Here is a 27,480-nt window from a genome sequence, read left to right as displayed (position 1 = left end):
TGTGCGTGTATCTGTGAAATTACTCTATCTGTGGAAGTAGGGAGAATTTATATGCTCTGATCTGCAGCAATGGCACCACAGACATTTTTTTGAGTTTCATATTATTTCCTTTAGACTGAACACCTCTCACATTCGTATGCAGAGTTTTTCTCTTTCCATTTTGCAGATTATTTTGATTAAAAATGGCAAAGACATGCAGAATTATTTTTCTGCTAGTTAAACCTTAGCCATGTAAACTGTTGTAAAAGTCTAGGTGTTCTTGCAAACGTTGTCTATGAGTAATGTAAAATCTGTGCAGAATTGTTCTTGGTATGTCAGTAAGCATAAAACCTTGAAGAGCATTGAGTGTACTCACTCTGTACATGAGCGCGCGGTGCATGGACTGCACTCAAGGGGAGGAGACCTGTGGCTGGATGAGGTACACTCTGCCACATGCCCTCCTAGGCTGAGCATATATTCTTTGACTGCTTCATCAATAGAAAATTCGGGAAACAATTTTCTAAACCTAAGTTCAGTCCACCTTAGATCCCATTCAAACGAACTTCAAGAGAATAAAATAAAATTAAATCTTTTCAATAAATGAATAGCAAAGTTGGGCAAGTGTTTTCTACACATTTAGTAACAGAAAATACACCCTTTTATTTAGCATTCAAAAAGATAGTTTATTGGATAATAATAGAACAGAAACAGAGATGTGTATTTTCTTGCAAAGAGAGGTGAAAGGTCAGAGATGAAAACCCAAAGAAAGAGCCTTGGCACAGTGACCAGCCCCACTTCCCAGCCGATGCCCCTGCTGAGGTGGCAATTTGTGCTGTCTCCACAGGTACATTTGCAAGGGATATGGCACATAAAATGCTCTCCATTGACCTAAGTTTTGAAGGTTAGTAACCAAAAATGGACTATTCATTGTCAAAGTAAGAGCGCTCGTCCTTGGTCAATGCCAAGCCACGTGATGAACCTCTGGGCGCCCTCTCGGTTTTCTGAGGTGTCCTCTCATTCAATGTGGGCGTCTCCTCGCTTGCTTGTATACGCGGGATGCTGGTGTTGTGTTGCTCATTGTGTTGAATTGTCCAACACATTCTATGGCTATGTTTGATGAACCCCCCTAGGAGAAGCAGAAGAACGGGAGGGGTGGTGCTATGGAAGGGGCTCCTCCTCCCTGTCGGGGCATCTTGCTGTAGGTTTCCTGGTAGATCAGCGGCTCCATAAGCAGAGACCCAGCTTCTGTCTATAGTTTCTGTTCACTTTGTTTCTCCTCTTGTGAGACTACTCTGCCATCAACCACTTCCTGGACGATGGTCTTCACAACGCGGCTTCTAACTGGATCTGGGGCTGAAACAAGAAATGAAGAGGTGAACAATGCAATGCAGGTAGTATACCTTTAGAGAAAAAGATTAGTGCATAAAGGTAAGAGAGGGTGGTGGACATGTTGGATAAAGTATGGCATTCTGATCTCATTTCACAAATCAGGCATTACATTTTGTCATCTCCATTGCATCAATTTTTGTACCTAAATTAAACATAGGTAGGGAAATAGCTTTCTAAATTGCGCCCGAACGGTTTCATTTAAAAAAAAAAAAAAAAAAAAAATGGCTCAGAATTAAACTGGTCAAAAGTAATCATGTCTGTTCCTCATGTAAATGTGCCTTTGTGAATTTCCTAATTTTGGTGTCTGTATCTTGTGAATGGTTTAACATTGAAAATGTGCCTCATACACCATTTCTAATAATAAGACTACACTTTAATATTCACGTATCGTTGGCATTAGTATTATTTGAGACATTTATTCCTAGACGTAAGCCCCTAACGCGAACCATCACATATGTCTCATTTGTGAGCGCTTTCAGGCTGGTGCATGTCCCATATGTGATGATAGTATTGAAAATTGTGATATTGTGCTTGTCCACTATTGCTGTTCTTGTGGTGGTGCATTTATCTTATACACAGTGACGTCAGTGCATAATTGCATATGCTTCATGTCATTATTTGATGTATATTTTTTTCCTTTTTGTAATCTTGCCAATGTTAGTGCCCTGCCTGAGGGGAACATTCTACTTAGTGCATATGTCCCTTGTGAAAATTAAAATGTGCATACATCTGTCTTGGGTGCATATACCTCACGTGGCACTAGTGCATGTGCGGCCACATTGGAATGTTCTCTTTGCTGATGTAGCGCCTCTGCAGATCATGCTAAAATTGCGCCAAGCCACTCCTTCGAACATGATAATATTGGTGCATGTTCCTCATTGTTGATAAGTTTACACTGATGCATGTGCCTCTTGAGAAGGGACTAGTGAGTGAAAGTGCCCCATATGCAGGGTCTCGTGTAGAGCAAGTGCCTCATGGTCATTTTCTAGTTGGTGCATATATGTCATGTGACTATTGTCATTGGTGTGTGTGCATCATGTAACTATGACCTTTGGTGCATGTGCCACATGGGAACATCCTAATTGATAGATATGATTCCTGTAAATGTTCTAGTTGGTGCATGCACCGTGTGTTAATGTGCTAAATATAAAGACAGTGGTGTAAGTAACTCATGAGAAGGCTCTCCTGATGGGATATGTGCTTCATGTGACCTTGATCGTTGCTGAATGTGCATTGCTGCCTGTATATTCTATTTGGTACATGTGCAGAATATTTACAGACATGCAGGTACAGATTCTAATACTGACCAATATCTCTCATGTAAGCATCCTGTTATTGCTGCATGTCCCATCATTGAACATTCAATCATTGGTCCTTTTATGTCATGTGACCATACTGACCTCTGGTTCTAACATGCCTAGATCAAGATGGCCGTCTTTACATACCTTGGTCATCAGGCCCTCTCCGGAGGCAGCTTTTCTCCACCCCATAGTTAAGCAACTCTCCATGGCAAAAAGGAGTGAGTGAGTGTGTGCTTGAGGGAGAAAGTACCCTAGTGTATGTTAAATGAAGGAGAGAGAGTGGGGCCTCTACTGCATCAGATGTATTTAGTCCAATGCTCTACCAATAGTTGGTGGTTGATAGTAAATTCATTAATTTATAATAAAAGAGGGAATTATAATTCTAAGAGGGAGTATTTTAATCAGGCAGTAATAAAATGCATGTTTCGCTCTTCAAGAGGAGGTTTTTCCAACACGTTTATGGGGCAGTAAATAATCCTCAAACCAAAATCCCAGGATCATCCAATCATTATATTATTTCTATTTTTTCCATCCTTTTTATACAGTGACACATTTCAAGTGCTAAACAGGCATTTATAACTTTTTCATTTCATGCATAGAACTCATGCCAACATATCATCATAAAGCAGCAATGCAACATGTGACTCTAGCACTGTCGGTGAAAAGGAAAGTAGAACAAGATGGCCGCTTACAATGTTAACTTTAGCTTTTAAAGTTGGTAAAAGGTGCCAGAAGTTACCTTGCAAAAGGGATAACAACTAGATGAGTGTAGCAGGTTGTATTGTGGGAGGGTTAATGCCACAAAATGCGATGATTGGAGGAAATTCACCCTTAATTTCCTTCCTGGATTAGGCCTGCTTGAGCAATGCCACCTCTGTGCTTTCTAATCTATATATAGAGAAGTTAGGCAGTGCAGGACCAGTCTTTGGTCTCTGGTGGGATGGCAAGAACTACTGCTGCCACTTTGGAACTAAATGTCCCATACAAATCCTTTGGCAGTGAGGCTTTATTATACCAGATAGAACTACAAACAGGTGGGATTATGGCAGTAGAACCCACCACTGTCACATCTAGCCATTATCATAACGCAAAAGAGGGCACCCTTACCTTTAGATGAGTGAGAGCCATAACTCTTGGGCTGTTGCTCGATATAGCCACTGAAAGGAAACAACATACATACACATGACTGAGAACGCGTTTGGTTTATAATCATTCTACAAGCAATGTTTAATGTCTAGTGCCAATAGTGGTTTCAAGTAAGGTTTTTGCCAAGGGCTTTCCTATGTCACTTTTTTGGGCGAATTAGGGCTCCCCTCTTTCCTGCAATGGCACCCCAAGTAAAGGTATTTGCCTGGAACCAAAATATTGCTAAAGTGTAGGTGTTCAGGACTTGCCATCGTCTTACCTGCCCTGACCGTCCAGCAGGCGCCGGTAGGTCTCAATCTCCCTCTCCAGCCGGCTCTTGATGTCCAGGAGTTGCTCGTACTCTGCCATATTGTTCTCCATCTCTCCCTTGATTTGCGCGAGCTCCTCCTCTACTTGACTGATCTTTACTTGAAGATGTGCCAGCTGGGCACAGTAGTTGCCTTCTGTTTCTGCCAAGCTAGCTTCAAGGGATTGTTTCTGTGGGTAAACAAGACAAGAAGGACAGGCGACACATGGTAATGGAGGGCGTTCTAGGTGGCGCTGGGTTGTATATCTGAGCATGATGAAGAATGTTCAGAGTAATATACTGCAATCAGGTATGTTGAAGTGTGAAAACTCACCAAGCCTGCCTTGGATTGGGATTGAAAAACAGGCATATGCCAATGAAACACATACAGTAGATGTTTGCGGCCTTAGAGATTACTGCCTAAGCCCGAGAAGAGTCCAAGTTGCTATTAAGGCAGCATGGGAGCATGTTGAATAGTTTCCAACTCTCATTTCCTATCATTTAGAACATATATATTGCTTTTTCATGCAGTAGACACTGAAATATTGACCATAAAGACTGCTTGCTTACTCTCCAATTCTTCTTTACCCTCACGCTATTATTGAGAGAGTTGTGTCCCATAACTTAGGAAAGCTTTGTTTAAGCACTGGATCTATGCTTTGATTTCTTGTATGATTCTTAGTATAGTTTAGAGTTTATGCATATGTATAGTTTTGTTTGTGCCTGGAAGTTGGGTTTAGTCCTGACATTTATATAACTTACAAACATTTATTAGCTTCCCTTTTGGAGCTGTTAATGGCCCTTGACTCAGTTGCTAGAACTCTTTGGAATCTCTTTTCAGACCCATGCTGATGACATGCAATTGATTGTCAGACTAGATGGTAAATAAGAGGAGCCAGCCCACACCTTCAACATGTACCTAAGGAAGGTGGCACATTGGATGCACACTAATTCCTTCTCTCTTAATGAGGGTAAAATGGAGGTTGTAGTGTTCGGGCCTGATGCTAAGTGGACCGCCAAATGGTGGCTGAAGGAGCTTGGAGATTTTCTGTGCCAGTGCCTCCAGCACACAACTGGGGTGTGGGAATAGACAGACTTCAAGTTTGAGGCCGGTGTGGAAAATGTATGTACCACCAGTTCCAGATTATTGTATGTTCTTGATAGGTTCTTGCCTTACACACCTAAGTCTGCTAGAAGAGATATGAGCAGCCACTTTTCACCTCTCGCAAGTACTATTGAAATTCTCCTCTAGTGGATGGGCCTAAATATCTTATCCATTGCCTCCAACTCCTGCGGTACGTTGCTGCGAGGCTAGTTGTAGGCCTGAAAAGCAATGTGTCTATTACTGCATATTTAGACAAATGACATTGGCTGCCTGTTTACGAAAGAGGTTTATTGAAAGCGCTTTCGCTCTTTCATAAAATCATATATCAGGTCAATCCCAAGACATACGTGATGCCATTTTTTCATTGTATATTCTTGGCAGAGCACTGAGATCTTCCAGCTCAGGCCAGGACAACGTAGTCTGGTAGTTCTCACAGCTAGAATTTGGAATTCCCTACCTCCAATCATTGGGCTACAATCGAAGCTGATGCCGCCTAGGAAATCGGTCAAGACCAATATGTTTGACCTTAGGTTAGGAAATCTGTTGGTAATGCTACTCAGTCCCTCCCCTGATGAGATAGCTCATGCATCCTGCTTCTCTAATCTCCCTTAAGCGCTGGTACACTTCTAAGGATGTGGCTGCTTGAGCTCTGTCAATGCAATCAGTCGATCAATTAACGGTAACACTCAGTAGTTGGCTACTATATGTAACATCCAGATTGGCAGATCAACGCCTGATTCCGAGACAAATTGGCTTGTTTTTGAGATTGCAAAAAATGAGATTTAAAGCCAATTCAGTGACAGTGTTCTCACTAATACTGATAAGTGCAGCCCTGCCAAATATCCCGTTTCCAAGCGTGATTAGCTTCTCCAGTCCAGAATTTGTCTTTACATTCTATGACTTGTAGGCACATTTTATCCCATTATAAAACCAGAACTACAAGCTCCAGAATGCAAAGAACTAAACATATCTGGACCAGCTACCCACTCAAGGACCTAGGAAACATGGCACTTATGTATCTTGCCTTCATTCTCTTGAGAATGACCTATGTGCTATATAAATGGTGCTTTCATCATTATCCTGTTCCTAAAGCTCTTCCAGGAGAAATGGGGCACCTTATATGCTTGGAAAGATCTTGCGCCCTTGAAGTATCTTTAGAAAGAACTGGAATAATTGACACAACTTACCATTGCCAGAGCTGCCTGCAATTCAATTACCAGGGCCTGGAGGGAGCGTTTCAGGTCGTGAATCTGACTCTTGCTCGACTGCACCTGCTCAACCCCGGCAGAGATTTCTTGCTTGATGGCATTGCTCTAAGAGACAGCATGGGTGTGAGTGTTAGTCACATGTCTACACATCACAAAAACTGATGGATGAACTGCTTGACTCACCCTCTGCCAGTGGTAGTCATCTGTGGTGCATTCCATTACATCATCTTTCAACTGTCTCGGTCATTACAGACAGGGGTCAACCATATGCTAATTGGTATTTAGAACACACCTCCTCCCAAACCCAAGGCATCAGCATGGACCAGTCTGTGGGAACTCAGAATGGCTGGTAAGCCCTGAGTAGACTAGGTGATAATTTACATAGAGTCTGGGTTGGGACTTACTTGGCAACATCATTTATGGGCATTTCAGGGAACATTAGTTGGTTAGGCAATATCTAGGTTTCCCATCGTTCAGTCCGCCCTATCCCACCACCCGCAAGACATGCACCAAGCAGCTTATCTCCCCTCCTCACCGCTTCCAGGAAATTTGTTTCGGCATCCCGGCGATTCTTTTCTGCCATGTCCTCATACTGGCTTCGCATGTCGCTAAGAAGCTTCAGCAGGTTGATGCCTGGCGCTGCGTTCATCTCTACGCTGAGTTGCCCTTGGGTTCCCATGAGTGCCTTCATTTCCTGCAGGAGGAATAGCAACATATCAAGGGCAGGAATCACAGGCAGGAATACATGAGTTTGAAAGACTACACGGAACAGTCACCTTCTGTGCTCTTTGTATAGTTGCTTTCATAGAAGTCAATTCACCAAAATGCCAATAGTAACAGAAGTGACATCATGCATAATTTGATCCCCATTAGCATTTCAAGTGTCGCCAGTTTCCCACCGTGGGCCCCTCAAGAGCCTCGTCTTAGCCCGCGAGTTGAGATGAAAGGGGCAATGATTGTGCACCTCAAACACAAACATGGTTCTTTGAACTATATTTACTTTCTTGCTCCCGTTAGTTTTGATCCCTGAGACCACTGATGCCAAGAGTAGTGCCAGGGGTACCAAAGGGTTATTCTGTAGTTACAGCGGCCATCCCTAGTCGCCACTAATTCGCATCCATGTTTGCTTTCAATAAAACAAATCATAACCATAACCCCATCATTGGTATCGGTGGATTACCAGACACCAAATACTCCTATAGAGCACAGTGTCGTCACTGGTTTGTAGCAGCATCTACTTTTCCAGAGGGGATATGAGTATATATTGTTTCTAAATTATAGCATTCTCTTTTTCCTTTTTAAGTGACATACTAGGCATTACCATAAGGACATATTTTTGGCATTTTAACAGGAGCCTGTGAATTATTTTGTCTGACTTAATGATTGTAATGCTAGAATAAAAAGAACAGGAATGGTAGGGGAGGGAGGCTTGACATAAGGACAATGGTTTGCATTGATCGAAGGGTTAAGAATGTTCTTCGCAAGGAAGGCTCTTGACTACAAAGAGGAAGGGCAATTGTTGAGTGAGAAGGTTGTGAGGTGTGCTGGTAAGGAGACACAGTCTAGTTGTAGGAAACAGCTAAGATTCATTGCCTGCTGCTGACATCTGGTGTTACTGGCAACTCAGAGGTTCAAAGTCCTTTACAGCACCAACTCTGCCTTTCACTCCTTTGAGGTTAGTAAATGAAGTACCATCAAATGTGGAAATGGAATCTAGGATCTGGAGGTGTGATGTGAGAGAAGATAATGTAGTGCAAGGGAAGAACAGATACTTGATTCGAAACAGGTATGTTTGTGGAGGAAAAGACCTGACTCGGTGTGACAGGATGTGGGCCTGACTCCGGTGTGACAGGAAGTGGGCCTGACTCAGGTGTGACAGGATGTGGACCTGACTCCAGTGTGACGGGATGTGGGCCTGACTCCGGTGTGACAGGATGCGGGCCTGAGTCCGTTGTGACAGGATGCGGGCCTGACTCCGGTGTGACAGGATGCGGGCCTGACTCCGGTGTGACAGGATGCGGGCCTGACTCCGGTGTGACAGGATGTGGACCTGACTCCAGTGTGAAGGGATATGGGCCTGACTCCGGTGTAACAGGATGTGGGCCTGACTCCGGTGTGACAGGATGTGGACCTGACTCCAGTGTGATGGGATATGGGCCTGACTCCGGTGTGACAGGATGCGGGCCTGACTCCAGTGTGACAGGATGTGGGCCTGACTGCGGTGTGACAGGATGCGGGCCTGACTCCGGTGTGACAGGATGTGGACCTGACTCCAGTGTGATGGGATATGGGCCTGACTCCGGTGTAACAGGATGCGGGCCTGACTCCGGTGTGACAGGATGCGGGCCTGACTCCAGTGTGACAGGATGTGGGCCTGACTGCGGTGTGACAGGATGTGGACCTGACTCCAGTGTGATGGGATGTGGGCCTGACTCCGGTGTGATGGGATGTGGGCCTGACTCCGGTGTGACAGGATGTGGACCTGACTCCAGTGTGATGGGATATGGGCCTGACTCCGGTGTGACAGGATGTGGACCTGACTCCAGTGTGATGGGATATGGGCCTGACTCCGGTGTAACAGGATGTGTGCCTGACTCCGGTGTGACAGGATGTGGACCTGACTCCAGTGTGATGGGATATGGGCCTGACTCCGGTGTAACAGGATGCGGGCCTGACTCCGGTGTGACAGGATGCGGGCCTGACTCCAGTGTGACAGGATGTGGGCCTGACTGAGGTGTGACAGGATGTGGACCTGACTCCAGTGTGATGGGATATGGGCCTGACTCCGGTGTAACAGGATGTGGGCCTGACTCCGGTGTGACAGGATGTGGACCTGACTCCAGTGTGATGGGATATGGGCCTGACTCCGGTGTAACAGGATGCGGGCCTGACTCCGGTGTGACAGGATACGGGCCTGACTCCAGTGTGACAGGATGTGGGCCTGACTGCGGTGTGACAGGATGTGGACCTGACTCCAGTGTGATGGGATGTGGGCCTGACTCCGGTGTGATGGAATGTGGGCCTGACTCCGGTGTGACAGGATGTGGTCCTGACTCCGGTGTGACAGGAAGTGGGCCTGACTCAGGTGTGACAGGATGTGGACCTGACTCCAGTGTGACGGGATGTGGGCCTGACTCCGGTGTGACAGGATGCGGGCCTGAGTCCGTTGTGACAGGATGCGGGCCTGACTCCGGTGTGACAGGATGCGGGCCTGACTCCGGTGTGACAGGATGCGGGCCTGACTCCGGTGTGACAGGATGTGGACCTGACTCCAGTGTGAAGGGATATGGGCCTGACTCCGGTGTAACAGGATGTGGGCCTGACTCCGGTGTGACAGGATGTGGACCTGACTCCAGTGTGATGGGATATGGGCCTGACTCCGGTGTGACAGGATGCGGGCCTGACTCCAGTGTGACAGGATGTGGGCCTGACTGCGGTGTGACAGGATGCGGGCCTGACTCCGGTGTGACAGGATGTGGACCTGACTCCAGTGTGATGGGATATGGGCCTGACTCCGGTGTAACAGGATGCGGGCCTGACTCCGGTGTGACAGGATGCGGGCCTGACTCCAGTGTGACAGGATGTGGGCCTGACTGCGGTGTGACAGGATGTGGACCTGACTCCAGTGTGATGGGATGTGGGCCTGACTCCGGTGTGATGGGATGTGGGCCTGACTCCGGTGTGACAGGATGTGGACCTGACTCCAGTGTGATGGGATATGGGCCTGACTCCGGTGTGACAGGATGTGGACCTGACTCCAGTGTGATGGGATATGGGCCTGACTCCGGTGTAACAGGATGTGGGCCTGACTCCGGTGTGACAGGATGTGGACCTGACTCCAGTGTGATGGGATATGGGCCTGACTCCGGTGTAACAGGATGCGGGCCTGACTCCGGTGTGACAGGATGCGGGCCTGACTCCAGTGTGACAGGATGTGGGCCTGACTGCGGTGTGACAGGATGTGGACCTGACTCCAGTGTGATGGGATGTGGGCCTGACTCCGGTGTGATGGGATGTGGGCCTGACTCCGGTGTGACAGGATGTGGACCTGACTCCAGTGTGATGGGATATGGGCCTGACTCCGGTGTGACAGGATGCAGGCCTAACTCCGGTGTGACAGGATGCGGGCCTGACTCCGGTGTGACAGGATGCGGGCCTGACTCCGGTGTGACAGGATGTGGACCTGACTCCAGTGTGATGGGATATGGGCCTGACTCCGGTGTAACAGGATGTGGGCCTGACTCCGGTGTGACAGGATGTGGACCTGACTCCAGTGTGATGGGATATGGGCCTGACTCCGGTGTGACAGGATGCGGGCCTGACTCCAGTGTGACAGGATGTGGGCCTGATTGCGGTGTGACATGATGCGGGCCTGACTCCGGTGTGACAGGATGTGGACCTGACTCCAGTGTGATGGGACATGGGCCTGACTCCGGTGTAACAGGATGCGGGCCTGACTCCGGTGTGACAGGATGCGGGCCTGACTCCAGTGTGACAGGATGTGGGCCTGACTGCGGTGTGACAGGATTTGGACCTGACTCCAGTGTGATGGGATGTGGGCCTGACTCCTGTGTGATGGGATGTGGGCCTGACTCCGGTGTGACAGGATGTGGACCTGACTCCAGTGTGATGGGATATGGGCCTGACTCCGGTGTGACAGGATGTGGACCTGACTCCAGTGTGATGGGATATGGGCCTGACTCCGGTGTAACAGGATGTGGGCCTGACTCCGGTGTGACAGGATGTGGACCTGACTCCAGTGTGATGGGATATGGGCCTGACTCCGGTGTAACAGGATGCGGGCCTGACTCCGGTGTGACAGGATGCGGGTCTGACTCCAGTGTTACAGGATGTGGGCCTGACTGCGGTGTGACAGGATGTGGACCTGACTCCAGTGTGATGGGATGTGGGCCTGACTCCGGTGTGATGGGATGTGGGCCTGACTCCGGTGTGACAGGATGTGGACCTGACTCCAGTGTGATGGGATATGGGCCTGACTCCGGTGTAACAGGATGCAGGCCTGACTCCGGTGTGACAGGATGCAGGCCTGACTCCAGTGTGACAGGATGTGGGCCTGACTGCGGTGTGACAGGATGTGGACCTGACTCCAGTGTGACAGGATGTGGGCCTGACTCCGGTGTGACAGGATGTGGGCCTGACTCAGGTGTGACAGGATGTGGAGCTGACTCCAGTGTGACGGGATGTGGGCCTGACTCCGGTCTGACAGGATGCGGGCCTGAGTCCGTTGTGACAGGATGCAGGCCTGACTCCGGTGTGACAGGATGTGGGCCTGACTCCGGTGTGACAGGATGCGGGCACTAGTCAGCAGAAGATGTGGCGAGGGGTTGACTATGGTCTAGCAAGAAGGTGTATCTACCAAACAAAGATTTCATCAGTAGGACCATGGGTTCTGAAAATGACTGAATGATTCAAGTGAACGATAGTCCTCCCTTTCATGATATCCCCTCCACCAATCATCACATTTACAAATGCCTGTAACTTGGCCAAGGATACAACAGCCTTAGAAACAACAGAGCCACCAGCCCTAGACTTCTTGAGAGTATAACCATATATGTTCTTCTTGGAGCAAGCAATGTAATGCTGTTCACTTCTCACGTGTCTCAGGTTTGCAATGCAAACCTGATATGATAAGCTGTGTGCCAGTGCATTGGTGTTAGGTGAATAGTTGCTTTCTGCCACACCTTTCCCTTGTATCTGTTGACTCTGCCTTGAGAAATGGTAATAATTCATACTGTTTCAAGGCAAAGTGTAAGAAATAGTTGAAATGTGTCAAATATTCTCTACATCCCTATTGCAACTTACCTTGTGATAACGAACAAGAATTCTCAGAATCACTTAGTAAACTGCTAGATCTGGAATGGAGGATTTGTTCAAAAGCACCAATTTCAGCAGGAGAATGTAACTAACATGGCTTCCCACAGTTCCTGCACACCTCAGATTTTTGTCTTAAATGCAAACTCACACTCTCCTGCATTTCCCCACCTAAGACATTTATAAGATCCCTTGACCTCATTTCTTGTCAGGGGTTAGCAAAATTGAGTTTATCATATGATATTGTGTGCCATGCCTTTGAAAAAAGCTCCAAACCAAATCACGAAGATTTTTTTCAAAGATTTTTCTAATACAGACATCCACAATTAAGGAAGAACTCTGATGAATCAGAAAACAAATTTCAAGGGCATGTAAAAAAAAGTTTTTAGCCTCCATCTATGTCAATACCAGCACTTTCATGTCTCTTTAGAAGTACAACAACTGCTTTTACCTCTTCATGGTTCTTCTTGAGGGCAGCCAGCTCCTCTCTTAGACTCTCAACTTCTCCCTCAAGGTCAGACTTGGATAAGGTCAACTCATCCAGCACCCTACGAAGCCCGTTGATGTCAGCCTCCACACTCTGGCGCAGGGACAGCTCATTCTCGTACCTGGAGAAAAAACATAAGTAGGCATGTGAATAACGGGCAAAAAAAACACATCTGAAAGAGCAGGTTCTTACAACTGTGGCTTCAAGCAGGTAAATTAAAGATTGCAACAGCACAGTGCCATAAGCCCTGTGGCATTTCAAATCTACAACTAAATCCATATGCTTTTTTTAAATAAAAGATGTAGAAGTACGATACTGTTGGTGACATCTATAACAAGCGACTGATAAAATGCCTCTATTGGAGAGTTATAGAATTTCTCTTTAAATACCCTTCTGGTGGTTTTGGTCTTTAATTGCTAGATCAGTTTCATACAAAATTCCCAACATGCAAGTTAGACATGACTGTTGGAAATTCAAGTCTACCAAATCCTTCAGGATAAATCATAGTTTCATTATTTTCATAGTCGTGCTGAGGCGTTCTGGATCCGCTGAAGTCTTTTCTGGAGTTTGGCGGTGGTTCCGGCGTAGAGGGAGTTGCCGTAGTCCAGACGGCTGGTGACGAGGGCCTGGGTGACCGTCTTCCTGGTCTCGGTGGGGATCCACCGGAAGATCTTTCGTAGCATGCGCAGGATGTTGAAGCACGACGAGGAGACGGCGTTGACTTGTCTGGTCATGGAGAGGGTGGAGTCCAGAATGAAGCCCAGGTTGCGTGCGTGGTCTGTTGGTTTGGGTGCGCTGCCTAGGGCGGGGGGCCACCAGGAGTCGTCCCAGGCGGAGGGTGAGGAACCCAGGATGAGGACTTCCGTCTTGTCCGAGTTCAGTTTCAGGCGGCTGTTCTTCATCCATTCGGCTACCTCTTTCATCCCTTCGTGGGGGTTGGCTCTGGCGGTGGCGGGGTCGTTGGTGAGGGAGAGAATCAGCTGGGTGTCGTCGGCGTAGGAGATGATGTTGAGGTTGTGCTGGCGTGCGATGTCTGCGAGGGGGCTCATGTACACGTTGAAGAGGGTTGGACTGAGCGAGGAGCCCTGAGGAACGCCGCAGATGACTTCGGTGGCTTCAGATCTGAACGGGGGGAGGCGGACTCTCTGTGTCCTTCCGGCGAGGAAGGAGATGATCCACTCCAGTGCCTTCTCCTGGATTCCGACGTTGCTGAGTCGCTGCACTAGTGTACGGTGGCAGACAGTGTCGAAGGCCGCGGAGAGGTCTAGGAGGATGAGGGCCGCTGTTTCTCCGTTGTCAAGCAGAGCTCGGATGTCATCGGTGGCTGCGATCAGGGCGGTCTCGGTGCTGTGGTTGGCCCGAAAGCCAGACTGCGAGAGGTCGAGGGATCCGTTCGTCTCGAGGAAGGCGGCCAGCTGCTTGTTGACGGTCTTCTCGATGACTTTTGCAGGAAACGGGAGCAGCGAGATGGGGCGGTAGTTCTTGAGGTCGGTGGGGTCGGCTGATGGCTTCTTTAGTAGAGCGCTGAGTTTGGCGTGCTTCCAGCTCTCCGGTAAGGTAGCGGTGTCGAAGGAGGTGTTGATGATGTCCCGCAGGTGGGGCGCGATGACAGCGTCGGCCTTGTTGAAGACGTGGTGAGGGCAGGGGTCGGTAGGAGATCCGGAGTGGATGGAGTTCATCGTGCGGACGGTGTCTTCGGTGCTGATCGGGGTCCAGGCGTGGAGGGTGGTGGTGGGGGGCGGTGGTTCGGTCGTGGCGTGCGTCGGTTGAGTGCTGAAGCTGTTGTGTATGTCTGCGATCTTGTTGTGGAAGTAGGAGGCGAGGGAGTTGCAGAGGTCTTGTGAAGGGGTGATGTCGTTGTTACCGGCGTTGGGGTTGGAGAGCTCTTTGACGATGTTGAAGAGTTCCTTGCTGTTGTGTGCGTTGTTGTCCAGTCGTTCCTTGAATGCGGTTTTCTTGGTGGCGTGGATGAGTTGGTGGTGTTTTCGGGTGGTGAGCTTGAGGGCAGTCATGTTGTCCGGTGTTGGGTCTCTGCGCCAGGTTCTCTCGAGGGCTCGGCAGTTCTTCTTGGAGCTCTTGAGTTCGTCGGTGAACCATGGGGCTTTCTTGCTACCGGGTCTGCTAGTCGGGGTCTTCAGAGGGGCGAGGTCGTCAGCGCAGTCGCTGATCCACTTCGTGAGGTTGATGGCCGCTTGGCTGGGGTTCGTTGCGCTGGTGGGTGGGTTCTTGCTCAGGGCGGTCGCTGATCGGCTGTGATCTTGTTCCAGCTTCTATACAAGCCTGCTTTCTGTTACTTCAGAGCACCAACTTGTCATCAACTACAGCACAAAAACTGCAAGAATCTTTCAGTACCCCGGGATGCCTCAATTCAGGGCACTTGTTCTAGATTGATGTGTTAATCTTTTCTAACGCATTTGTCACAACGTGTACACTTGAAAGAGGCTGTTGCCAAGTCCATGTTATTACTCCAGGCGTACAACTGAAGCCATAAGAAATGAGGGGTGCGTAATCATTAAAAAAAATGTTTATAAAATTACCTAATTAAAGTAAATGCTTACCGTTGCCCCACCCGCTTTGTCTCGTGGGGATGATAGCATGTACCCTGCGGCTTTTCGCAATTTGATGAGAAATGGATCTGCCAAACAAGACTTGAATATTAATTAATTGCACCTATGGTGATGAGAGGGAGAGTCTGGTCTGGAAACAAAACTGTTGATTTAGCAGTTTACTCATAGAAATGAAACACCCACCAGGGTTTGTATATAAAGGCTCAGAAATCCAGCCATTGCACCAGCACCTTCTACTCTCCTACTCTGTGGCAATTTGAAGGGCAGCAGTTCTTCGGGAGCATCATGTCTTACCTCCATCATAGCACTATGTAAGACCAACTAATGAGAGAATACATAAACGTATATTCAATCAGTTTGTAACACTTGGTGGTATAGGCTCTTGTCCATTTAAGAACCAGTTCTCAATAGCCTCTCAACAATCACAGTTAATAAAGGGGGCGAGGTTTAGTCTCAAGGTTATAGGTATCTAGGGGCAGATTTACAAGCCACCTGCGACACTTTTACGCTGCTGTTGTGTCACTTTTATGACGCAGCAGCGTCGTAAACAATGCCCCCCGTTGTGACACGTTTACAACGTGACGCATCTATGGAGATGCGTCACGTTGTAAAGCCCCGCATCACATTATACCTGATGCAGGTATGCAAGTTGGGCGTTCCGACTCAAGAAAGCCTCGTAAAAGTGACGCAGTGAAATCTACAAGATTTCACTGAGTCACTTTTACGACACCACTGCGTCAAAACCTTACGCTTGCTTGAAGCAGACGTAAGGAGTGGCACAGCATGTTTGAAATAGGCCTTCCGAAGCATTGCTGGAGTTGCATCGTGCTTGCGACACGACTCCAGAAATGCGTTGCCTTTATGCCAATAGATGCGTCACGCATCTGTCAATCCTTGCTCCACGGTGCGCCGCATTGTAAACGTGACGCATCTATGGTGGCGCAAGAGTTTTTTTGTGTGACGCAAATTAACTGACGCATCTCTGCTAATATGCAGTGATGTGTCAGTTCTTGTAAATCTGCTCCTAGTGCCTAGCAGCCAATTTGCGGACCTTGAAGTCAGGCGTCCTGTGTGCTCACCTTATCAAATTTGTGAAAAATCACTTGAGTATTAGGCAATCACTTTATTTCCATGCCGACAGTAATGTAAAATGGCAAAGGCTGTCCCTAAAAGGCGCCCCGTGATAACATCTGCTGGGGTCTGAAAAGATCAGTTTTGGCCACTGTAGAGAGCCAAACAAAAAAAAGGAGGGCCGTCCTGTCCCCAGGATCGGTAAGCACACCAAAGTTGTTGCGAAAACTCCAGTCCAAACTGGGACCAAGTATTTTTAAACCCCCTCCTATCCAGGGGGAGGTAGGGGGCACCGCCACACCTCAGTAGGGGGGAAAAAGGTTAAAAAGCCTTGCTGGCCCTGATGCTACTTTCTTTTGTTTAAGAAGATTTTCTCATTCATAAACATTTACACCAATTGGCACCAAAAATGGACAGCAATGGTGTAAAGTAAATCCATTTTCAAGTGTAATTCTGATTATGTCACCACTAGTCATCAATTTATATTGCTAAATCATTGCACTTCAGTAACAAGTTAAACTTTGGAGTGAAACCATTTTGCTTTTGCAAACCGTGCAAATTGCTAAAATTGACTGTTTGCAAATGCCAAATACTCATCAAAGATTTATAAAAAGGCTTTGCAGTCGCAATCTTAGGTAATCGCAATTTTTTGCAATTACTTAAAATAGCGAATGCAAAGAGAGAATCACAATTTGCGATTCAGTAAGCACATGTGGCAAGCATTTTCTAAATGCAAACTGTGGATTTAGGATATGCTATTACCATCGAATCCGAGTCAATGGTAACCATATGCAATATTTGAAAATGCACAAAACTGCATTTTTCATAGTGCCTTGCAGCATAAGTGCACTTGCATGTACACATGTCTCTTTGGGGTGCTTCAGGGGGACCTCAGGCCCCTGGGCACACTTGGTTTTGCATTAACTAATTTGCGATTACCAATTTGGTAATCGCCAATTAGCTAATGCAAAACCATTTGCACCTATGGGCCTTGTAGTAGCGAATGCAGTAGTATTATCTAATAGTGATTACCTAATTGCGATTGTGATCTTTAGCAATCGCTATTTTCTTACATATCATTTTGCATTCCTTACATAGCGATTACCTAAAATTAGCTTTTTATGGAATGCTGAATTGATTTTCGATGCGGCCCTAAGTTTTTTCCATTGTGTTTGTGTCTCCAACTATGGGGTCAATTAGAATGTCAGGCGGATCACCACCACCCGCATGGCGGTGGCGATCCGCCCAATATTCTCTCCCACTCGCATGCCATTTCCCCCCGCCATATTACTATGGCGGGGGAACCCCAGCGGACGGAAGGACCGTCTGCCGGTTTTCCGCCCGGGCAATGAGTCGACTGGGTGGAAAAGGTTTTAATATGGTGGCGGTGTCTGTTAGACACCGCCATCCATATTACGATACACGCGGGGATTTGCCTCTCCGTGGCTTCGTTGCCGCCACGGAAAGGCATGCGGTCCTTGCCATTGGGGGCCCGTAGCGGGTCCCCAGGAATTTTGGGGGGTGCACATGGGGGGTACCTATGGTACCCCCCTGCATTTGCATGCACAACATGGCAGGCACCGCGGAGTGCCTGCCACGTTGTGCATGCAAATGCACAACATGCATTTTTGGCATTGCGGCGGGTGGTGCTGAAAGCACCGCCGCCGCAATTTTAAAAATGCAGGATGCGCCCGCCAGTGTGGCAGGCGCATCCTAATCACCCCCATGGGACCGCCGCACTTATGGCGGGCGTCCCTTTTTACGTTGGGATGGTGGGCGGACTTTCCTAATGATGCCCTTAGTCCCAATTTCATATTTTAATTGTGGTAAAGCTAGATTGCTTAGTCCCTTGTTGTGCTGGTTTCCAAAATAGCGAATAATCGCTCTTTTCCTTGTTCATCTGATGCAGAATAATACTCAGTTTAAATTACCTGTAGTGCAAGTACCGGGAATGGACTAAAGTGGAGTTACTGAACTTGTAAACCTAACACAAAACTTTATGTTGTTAACAAAGTTAGCTGGAATTCTTATTTTTCTATTGGTATATCCACTATGCTAATAACAATGTTCCAGACTCTGGAATAGGATGTTTTATAGGAGAATTTGTAGTTTCTCTATATTTCTGTATATTGTATTACATGACTTTATAAAACATCTCAATTGCCAGTTGCCAGATTGCGACATGTCGGTAGAATACTATGTTTTCAGTCATGAGATTTTCTTTTCTAAAAATAAATATTTCCTTAATACCTACACCAGTTAGACCAATTGTGGAAATTAAAACTAAAAACTACCAATTCCAGATTGTAGTATATTTTTGTAGAAAATCCCCAAAAAATGAAACATGCCTTCATGCTGACATGGAGTAATCAGATGTCTACTTGCTGCTAATTCAGAGCACTTATGCACACAGATTTCCCGGGGAGGAGTCATGCTATTGGATTAAGCTGTATGTATGCTGGACTGAATTAGAGAGAACCAGCGACATGTTTGGAGCTAATTTGGAGTTATTGGGTTCTATATACTGAGTCACTCTATCACTCTGTCACTCTCTCACTCTGTCACTCTCTCACTCTGTCACTCTGTCACTCTGTTCCGCTGTAAAAGTCAGTAGTCTGCGACCTATTACAATCCACCATTTTTCAACAGTGTACTGAAAAACAATTGCTTTGGCTCATCTCTATTATTGAGACTATTTCAGAGTCTAGAGTTGTGCCTTGTGAGGGTTTTAAATGTAGGAGAGTGTATTGTTGACTGATTTGCACCTTTCCACAAAATGGGGGCTACTGAATGAATACATTGACATTTGATTGGAGCGATCTGCTGCCCCCAAATAAGCATCCTGGCACCATCAGCATGTGACATCGCAGCAACCATACTAGACCGTCTATTTAAATTTAGTGGATGTGAATTCTCAGAGAACAGAAGCTTTTTCTCAGCATTCAGCTGCAAGCAGCTGTTCTGCATGTACTTAGCAACTGCACTTTTACAGCTCTGGAATCTATTCTATGATTTTGTCTGCTTGTTAGCCAGCCAGCCGGCATCAGCTGAGTGTCATCCTTGTATGATAAAATGTTGAAACCTCAAAGTTCTGCAACTTGTGCCTTTGGGCTAAATAGATGTTGAATAGGGTAAGGCTAAAGGCAAAACCCTGAGGGGCCCTGAATCTTAACTCCCTGTAGGAAGAGTAATAAGGGGGAGGAGTACATATTGATGTCTGCCTTACAGAAATCTTTCCAGCCATTGTCTAACCATATCTCTCACTCTCACTTTGTCCAAAAATTCAAAGAAGATGGAATGAGACACAGTGATGAAGGCCTCCAACAGGTCCAAAAGGATTACCATAACTTTATGGACCTGGTCTAGATTAGTCTTTATGAATTCAGCTACTTTCAGCATGGTCACCTCTGTTCCAAAACCTGGACAGACACTTGACTGAGACCTATGGGAAAGTAAGTTGTCTTCTAAGTATTACTGCAGCTGCTTTTCACTAGCTTCTCCAGCCTTTTGGAAAGACCTGGCAGCCTGAGATTGTTTAGATTTCTTGGGTCAGCATCAAGCCTCTTTAAGACAAGAAGAAACTGTGCCCTCAGTCTGTTTCTAGAGATTGATTAATTAATGTGTTAACCGTAGGGTTGTAAGTGGATGCCGCAAATTTTAGGATCAAGGGGTGGATAATGGAACGAAAGCTATAAAATAATATTGCCGGGACATAATCTTGTAGCTATTTTGTGTTCAAAAACACTGAGGCTGATTGCCTAATTTCACCCCCATCATTTGCCTCTCTAATTGTGTGGATATTTCTGAGTGTTACAAAAGGAACCATAGATATGTTCTACTTTCTCATGAAGGTAATCCGCAAAACTATTTCATAGTGCTTTAGTTCAAGGCACTTCCTGTGGGCAGGCAACAAGGGTGAGAAAGATTTTCACTATTTTGGGTCATTGCTGCAGATGCAATTTGTACAGAGAAAGCCTCGACCTGGACTTTCAAAAGGGACTTCCTGAAGCCCTTCAAAGCCTCTTTATATAACTTTTTTGCCTTATAGTCATCATTTTCCTTCGGCGCGTATTTCTAACCATTTGCTGTTTTATTTGCCTGTTCTTAGTACCAAGGGGAAGATTGTTTCATTCTCCGTATCGGGCTCCTTCTTCTGGGCAATTTTGTTTAAGGCCCTAAGAAGGTTATCCTTGAATGAAGAAGTGTCTTTTACCAAGTTTCCTTCTAAGGAGATAGAACAGTGGGCAAAGGAATTAGAGATGATTTTTGGCTTGCAGTTTTGTGCAAGTGGAATGATTCCTGAAAGGGAGAAAGGAACTAAGAAATGATTAGACCAGATCAAAGGTATAGGGCTGCCCATCTCCAGCACTATGTGGCTGGAGAAAATGTAGATTTTTCACAGTGTGGAGGGCAGAAAGTCTGGATTTTTTTAAAGACACGGAGGATAAGATTACGTAAATCTCCTTTATTGTGCAGCTCACAGCAGCAACAACTGAAGAAATCTAGAACTTCAATAACATTCAAGTAACATATAAAGTCCATCAGCACAACGCATTCTCCCATCTTTGTTTAAGTTGTGCACTGAAAAAACTTCTGGAACTATAGTTTTCCAAGTGTAGTATTTCCTATTCTGAAAAAAAAATTAAATACTGTCAGAAAAAAACTTTTCCCCACCAGGGAAGGTTTCAGCTGCGGGATAATCTTAGCCTTTGTGTCTTTAATAAAATCCAGATTTTCTGCCCACCAGGCTACATTTTATTGCATGACACGGAGGCTAACATTATGTAAGTTTAAAGTGCATTTAATACATTATCAATAGCACTACTAAAAGGTCTAAAATAACAGCTTTTAAACATTGTTGAAATTGGGCAAATCTGCAGTTCTAAGGATAATTTGTAGGCCTCCACCTAGAAAAGAAGCTTTGGATGCAGAGGCCCCCCTTAGAGAGTGTGCACAAAATATAGTAAAGTCTATGCCCACTTCTTTCATTACCTCTTTGAACCATCTAGCTAGAGTGGGGGATGAAACAGCCTTATGAGGTGATCTATAGGATAAAAGCAGTTGGTTTGCGTTTCCTCTCAGTGTCGCAGTCTTTCTCTCGTATTCTTGCAAGCATCTCTCCAGGCAAAGAAGTGTCATTTTGAGGGAAAAAAGGATGAAAAATGAGTGGGTTGACATTGTTTTTGTCCTTCTTTTTAGGTAGAAACAAACCCCTTCTGGTTGGAAGGCCCTATTGTTAACGTCTAAGGCTTTTACATCTGAGGTTCGTCTAAAAGACACCAGGCAGAGTAAGACAGTGAGTTTGTAGGATAAATATTTAAGGGATAAATTAAACTTCTCACCCCAATTCACTAGAACTTGAAGAACATCTTTACGTCCCACAGAGCGGCGTATTTTGCAAACGGAGGGTTTAGGACCCACATACTTCGCATAATTTTTTTGGGTCAGTACGTTTTGTCCTACAGATACTCCCTCTGTGCGGCAGTGGCCCGCTGCGGTGGCAGACCTTTAAACATTAACTGTTCTGTAAGAGAAACCTGATGTGAAAAGCACGGATAAGTAGTTTAATATATGAACTAAATTAGTTGAAACGGGATTGTTATTCCGTTGAAGACACCAGCGAACCCATTTCTCCCATGCCAGTCTATATGCTTTTCTTGAGCCCGGTGCCCATGACTCTGATATGAGTTGGAGGGCATCTGTTGAAAGGCCTGCGATCTGCCACTGTCGCCTGAAATCCTTTAAGCCTTCAGTGCAGCCGCGGCTCGTGGAGGGAGTTCCGTGGGGCAGAAAGGCGGGGTGGGGGAGGGGCAGGGTGGGGGGTACTAAACACCGGAATATGGATAATTGCAGGTAAGTAAACAATTAAATAAATAAAAAGAATTTCGTTGCTCGCCCTGCATCGCAAATGCGATGCAGGGCGAGCAACAAAATTATTTTTATTTATTTAATTGTTTACTTACCTGCAATTATCCATATTCCGGTGTTTAGTACCCCCCACCCTGCCCCTCCCCCGCCCCGCCTTTCCGCCCCACGGAACTCCCTCCACGAGCCGCTGCTGCTTCAGTGTTAAAAGGCCGTGCTCTACTAGAGGGTGTGGTTCTCCCTCTGGGCCTGTTAATTTTCCTTTGAATGTTGGAAACAGAACTGGAAGGTCTATACTCATTTCTAGTAGGATTGAGAACGATGCCTGCGATCTCCACACTACTAAAATGTCTTTGTTCCTGCGAGTGTGTACTAATAGTCTGGGAAGCATGAAAAACGGAGGGAACGCATAGGGTGTTAGATCCTTCCAACTCTGAAGGAAGGCATCCACTCCCAGTGCTTGAGGGTCCGGCTTCCAGCAGAAGAAATTGGGTAACTGAGTGTTCAATCTGTCTGCAAACAGGTCTACCCCGAAAGGTCCCCACATTGATTGGATGGAAAGAAAGATTCCCTTGTGTAATTTCCAATTGCTGGAATCTTTGAAATTCCTGGAAAACGAATCCGCGACCCCATTGCTAAGGCTGGGAATATGTTCCGCTATTACTGAGATGTCCTTGCTTAGGCAGTAACTCCAGAAGAATTTGGCTAAATCCGTCAGACCCTCAGGCTGAGGTCCCTCCATCTTGTTGACATATCTAATTGCAGAAACGTTGTCCATTCGTAACATGACAGAGTATTTTATTAAATCTTTGGTGACACAATGGATTGCATAGGAGCCTGCTAGTAACTGCTAGTAACTCTGAACAGTTGATGTGCAATCCCTTCTCTTGTTGTGTCCAGCGGCCACCAGTTGTCGAGTTGCTGCATCTGGCCCCCGTCCCTCCAAGCTAGCATCTGAGTATATCATTATCTCTGGTTCTTCCCTGAAAATCATGCAAATCTTAGTCTAGAGTTGCAATTTGGGAGTAGAATTGGTCTGTTCTCAGAGCTTTGACTTTGAGTCTTTGAAGAGCTTGGTAATATAGGGGGCCTGGGTAAATAGCTTGGAATATAGAAGACAGAAGGCCAAGAATCATTGCTCGGGTTCTCAGACGGAATTCTTTTTTTCCTAATAATCTCCTCAGTTCTTTGCAGTGTTTTCTTTGTCTCGTGTTTACAACAAAACCCAGGAACTGTATTTTCTGCCTTGAGATTGTGCAGGATTTTGTCTTGTTTTTAATGAAGCCTAAGTGTGCTAGTAGTTTTATTGTCAGGTCTGTGTGAATAACAACTTTCTCTTTGGATTGGGCCATTATAAGAATGTCGTCTAGATATATAATCAGCCTTATTCCCCTTGAACTGAGCCATCCCGCTACGGGGCGAATAACTTTGGTGAAATACCCAGGAGCTGAGGACAACCCGAATGGGAGGCTGCAGACCTGCCAAAGTTTTCCACCCCAGGTGAATTACAGGAATTGTTAATGAGGTGGCCAAATTGGGATTGTGAGGTAGGCATCTTTGAGGTCTAGATGGGTTAGCCAGTCCCCTTTCCTTAACACATCCCTTAAAAGATGTATTGCCTCCATTTTTAAGTGGTTGTAGACCACCCATTCATTTAACTCTTTTAGGTTTATCACAGGTCTTAGTCCTTTGTCTTTTTTTTAACTAGGAAGATATTGCTTATGAAACCATATTGTGTCCCTTCTTGTATTAAACCTTTGTCCAATAGATCTTTTACCTCTTGTGATACTAGTGTTGAGTCCTTGTGAGAAAAGAACATTTCTTAGGGTAGTCTTCTTTGTACTGGGGTACCAGTGAAATCTATTTTGTATCCCCTCACTGTTTCTAAGACCCAAGGGTCTTCCTTCAACATATTCCAGTTCCCAGAGAATTAGGCTAATCCCCCTCCCACTTTTAGAAGGGTATGTGATAGGTCTTTGGTAAGTCTTATCTGCTGAGAAACCTCTCTGTCTCCTTTCTCCTCTGAATCCTCTACCACAAGCTCTCTGCCTTTGCGTATAGAAGGATGAGTACAAGCCAAAGTTTGACTGGAATCTTTGACCTCATCCTTAAAAGGGTCTTGAATTACCTTGTCCACGGCCGGGGAACTGACACCATGTTCTCCCGTCCCTTCCAAAAATTCTGTCCTGAAAAACTCTTTTACTATCCTTCTGGGATTTTTGAATGGAGCTGAAAGCCCCCACATACTTTGCCATGTCTCGGATGAAATCATCCCCGACAAGGAGCCCTTGGCAGAAGCTCCACCTTCTTTGGAAGCCAATTCCACGAGTTTTGGGTCGACTTTTAGGAAGACGCTCTTCCTTCTCTCGTTTGAGAGCGCCATGCTGGCATTTCCCAGGAGGCAGATTGCTCTCTGCGCCCATTGGCGTACCTCGATTGGATCGATTAAGGAGTCATCCATGTAGGCCTCTTCTGCCATTTCAAACTTTTTGGTGAATGGACCAGATAGATTGAGTAGTCGATGTTGGCATGATTTAAGGCCTTTGTCAATGCCTTTTCTTGGGTCTTTTCCCCCTTTGGCGATAAACATTACAACTTTGGGCTCAAGTTCTGGGGTTGCAGTTATTTTGTCTGGTAGGGAAGGAAGTGGACATGATCATATCTCAGACGTGATCTGACATCCTTGGGTATTTGCGGAGCCAAAAGGAGAGGTAATCCTCAATGTGTTCGGTAGGGGTCCACTCTGGCGACAGGGTATGTTTAATTAAGAGAGGGCCAATAATGCCCATCGTTGACCTAGAGGCCCCTTGTGCCTCGTCATTGACTTCAGTGTCCTCTCCTCTTCTTGAATGTCCGAATCTAGCTTAGAGGAGCAGGACAGCTCTAATTCCTCCCCCATCTCCTTTTCACTGTTGATGGGGATAAGAATTGGGCCTTTTTCTTGCTCATCAGAGGTTCCCTGGGCACTGTCAAGTTCCCCGCAAGTGTGTGAAGTTAAAGGGATTGAGCGTTTGTTTGTTTTTTTACTCTTTGAAGTATTCTCCCCAGGGCTCCTTTTCCTTGGGGCCTTATTTGCCCTGTCTTTCCCTTCAGGGTGTCTTCAGGCAGTGATTGACCAGTTTGTTTGGGAGAGGGCTTTCAATTTTTTATTTATTGTGTCTTCTAGTGACCCAATAACTTTATTGATGGCTTTGTTTATAAGGCCTTTCATTTTTTCCTCCATACTACTCACTGAGGCTTCAAGAGATGCACCGGCAGGTAAGTAGCTATCAGCGTTTCTTGAAGGGGTGGTTGTGACAGTTGGTTAGACTACAATTGCCAGAGTTAATTTGGTCTCCCAGACTAACAAAATGGAGGTTTTATGCTAATTAATAGTATCAGTCCAACCATATAAGATGGCTACAGGGGGTTCCCTAGGACTTTCCCTCTAAAGTCCTACCTCTATTTCCTTTAAACCTTCGTCATCCCTTTTGTTTTGTTTATTGTTTTGGACAACCAAGTAGCATTGTTGCCTCTTCTTAACAGGTGAGTCTTTATTGTGTTTGTATGGGTTATTTTTCCCTGGTTACTCTTTATTTTAAATTGTATAGGAGTTATTTTCTGTTTACAAGTGAATTGTTCAGTTGATTAATGCTCCCGACCAGGTGCTGCCTCTTAGCACATGCTCGTTGGTTTGGGAGTCCGATGAATTACCTCTTTCTGGCGGCAAGATGCTGCTTGACAACGCTAACATTAAGCTCGCCAGCTTAATGTTAGAAATCAATTGGGCTTTGACCTGGGAAGCGCTGCTGCACAATGCGCTCGCTGGTCACAGAAAAGGTGGTTTTGCGAGCCGATCTCCCGCTGGGGGTCGGCTCGCATGTGGAAGCAACGTGCCGGTCCCAGAGACAGATCAGCTAGTGTATAAATAATGCCTCACACTTAGTAGGCATCAGTGCGGTCCCGTTGCTATGGCAGTGTGAGTGTCCTGAGTTCACATTTGAAGCCAAAGATGTAGGTCAAAGGTGTGCGAGGTCGGACTCAAGAAGGATTCGCCTCATTAAGGACAAAACCTTGGTTTACACCTGAAACGACGAAAAGAGATTAGAGAATTTCATCGGGCTGGGTGAAAAAAACACACCGCGCTCCAAGGAAAAGTGGAATAGCATTATTATAATCTCTACCACCAACCCATGTTCCTACTTCCTAATAAAGAAACCCAGAAAAGGTTTGGATTCAGAGTTTAAAGGGGTTAGGGAGGGTGTCAATATTAGTAGAGGGTTGGTGGGGTGTTAATAAAGCGCGTAATCAACAGTTAAAAACAGTATTAACATAAAACTGAAGACAAAGCAAAAGATAGTGTACTTATCTGTGAGCAGCAGCAACAAAGAAGGGAGAACGCTTTGAGCTGATGGACTTTATATGTTACTAGAATGTTATTGAAGTTCTAGATTTCTTCAATTGATGCTGCTGTGAGGTGCCCAATAAAGGAGATTTGCATAATGTTAGCCTCTATGTCATGCCATAAAATCAAGTCTAAGCTATGCCCCAACTAATGTGTGAGACCTATGACTTTTTGCCCTAGGTTTAAATCCGCCCTTGACTCCTTCAGTAAGCAGGGCAGTTTGTTGTCTTATCTTCCATGTGTACATTATAGTGACAAAGGACTGTAAGTTAGTATATTGGATGTAAAGTGGGGAGATAGCATTAGCTAAAACTTCTGGAAGATTCGCTGTGTTACCAAGAGGTCGATAGATCAACAAACCCTGAAAAGGAAAAAAATGAGTGTGATTTTAATCAAAAACCCCATGCCTTTGGCCTCACTCAGGTCTTCCAAATTCCCGCCTGTGCAAATGTATTGTGAACAGTAAACTATTGCTACCCCACCACCTACTCGATTCTGGCTGTCAGTGTGTCTAATTCAGAAGCCTTGTGGGATAGCTAGGGCGATGTCAGGGACTGATGAAATCCCTAGCCAGGTTTCTGTGAGAAATACCAAATCTCATAAATTCTGTCACAGCAGACTCAAACTGTCCTAAGAATGTTTAAGTAAATGGCGTGCCTTTGATAAGGCAAGCTGAGATCTGCGTTAGACTAGTTCTTGCAAATCTAGTATTAACTCTTCTCATCCTCTCAGCATCAGTCTTTATGCCAGCGGTGTCCCCTTCGGTACTGAGTTGGAAATGGCAGTTAGGACAGTAGGGAGGTGAGGCCAATAGGTACATTTGTGCTGACATGAGTCCAAGTCTCTAAAAGCAAGAATGT

General features: G+C 46.0%; 1 protein-coding gene across 1 annotated transcript; it reads right to left on the bottom strand.

Moving 5' to 3' along the window:
• Positions 1 to 939: 939 nt before the first annotated feature.
• Positions 940 to 19,770, bottom strand: LOC146869563 (keratin, type I cytoskeletal 12-like). The gene is made up of 7 exons (XM_085639313.1): positions 19,598 to 19,770; positions 12,698 to 12,854; positions 6,950 to 7,108; positions 6,394 to 6,519; positions 4,075 to 4,292; positions 3,777 to 3,826; positions 940 to 1,332 (listed from the first exon to the last, which is right to left on the bottom strand). Exons 1-7 carry the CDS (start codon positions 19,768 to 19,770, stop codon positions 1,229 to 1,231), a joined length of 987 nt encoding a protein of 328 aa, XP_085495439.1. The 3' UTR covers positions 940 to 1,228.
• Between the last annotated feature and the right edge of the window lie 7,710 nt (positions 19,771 to 27,480).

This window comes from Triturus cristatus, chromosome 1_1 (assembly GCF_964204655.1).
Source record: "Triturus cristatus chromosome 1_1, aTriCri1.1, whole genome shotgun sequence".
In the NCBI taxonomy this organism is placed as follows: domain Eukaryota; kingdom Metazoa; phylum Chordata; class Amphibia; order Caudata; family Salamandridae; genus Triturus; species Triturus cristatus.
This window is presented reverse-complemented; position numbering and strand designations above follow the sequence as displayed.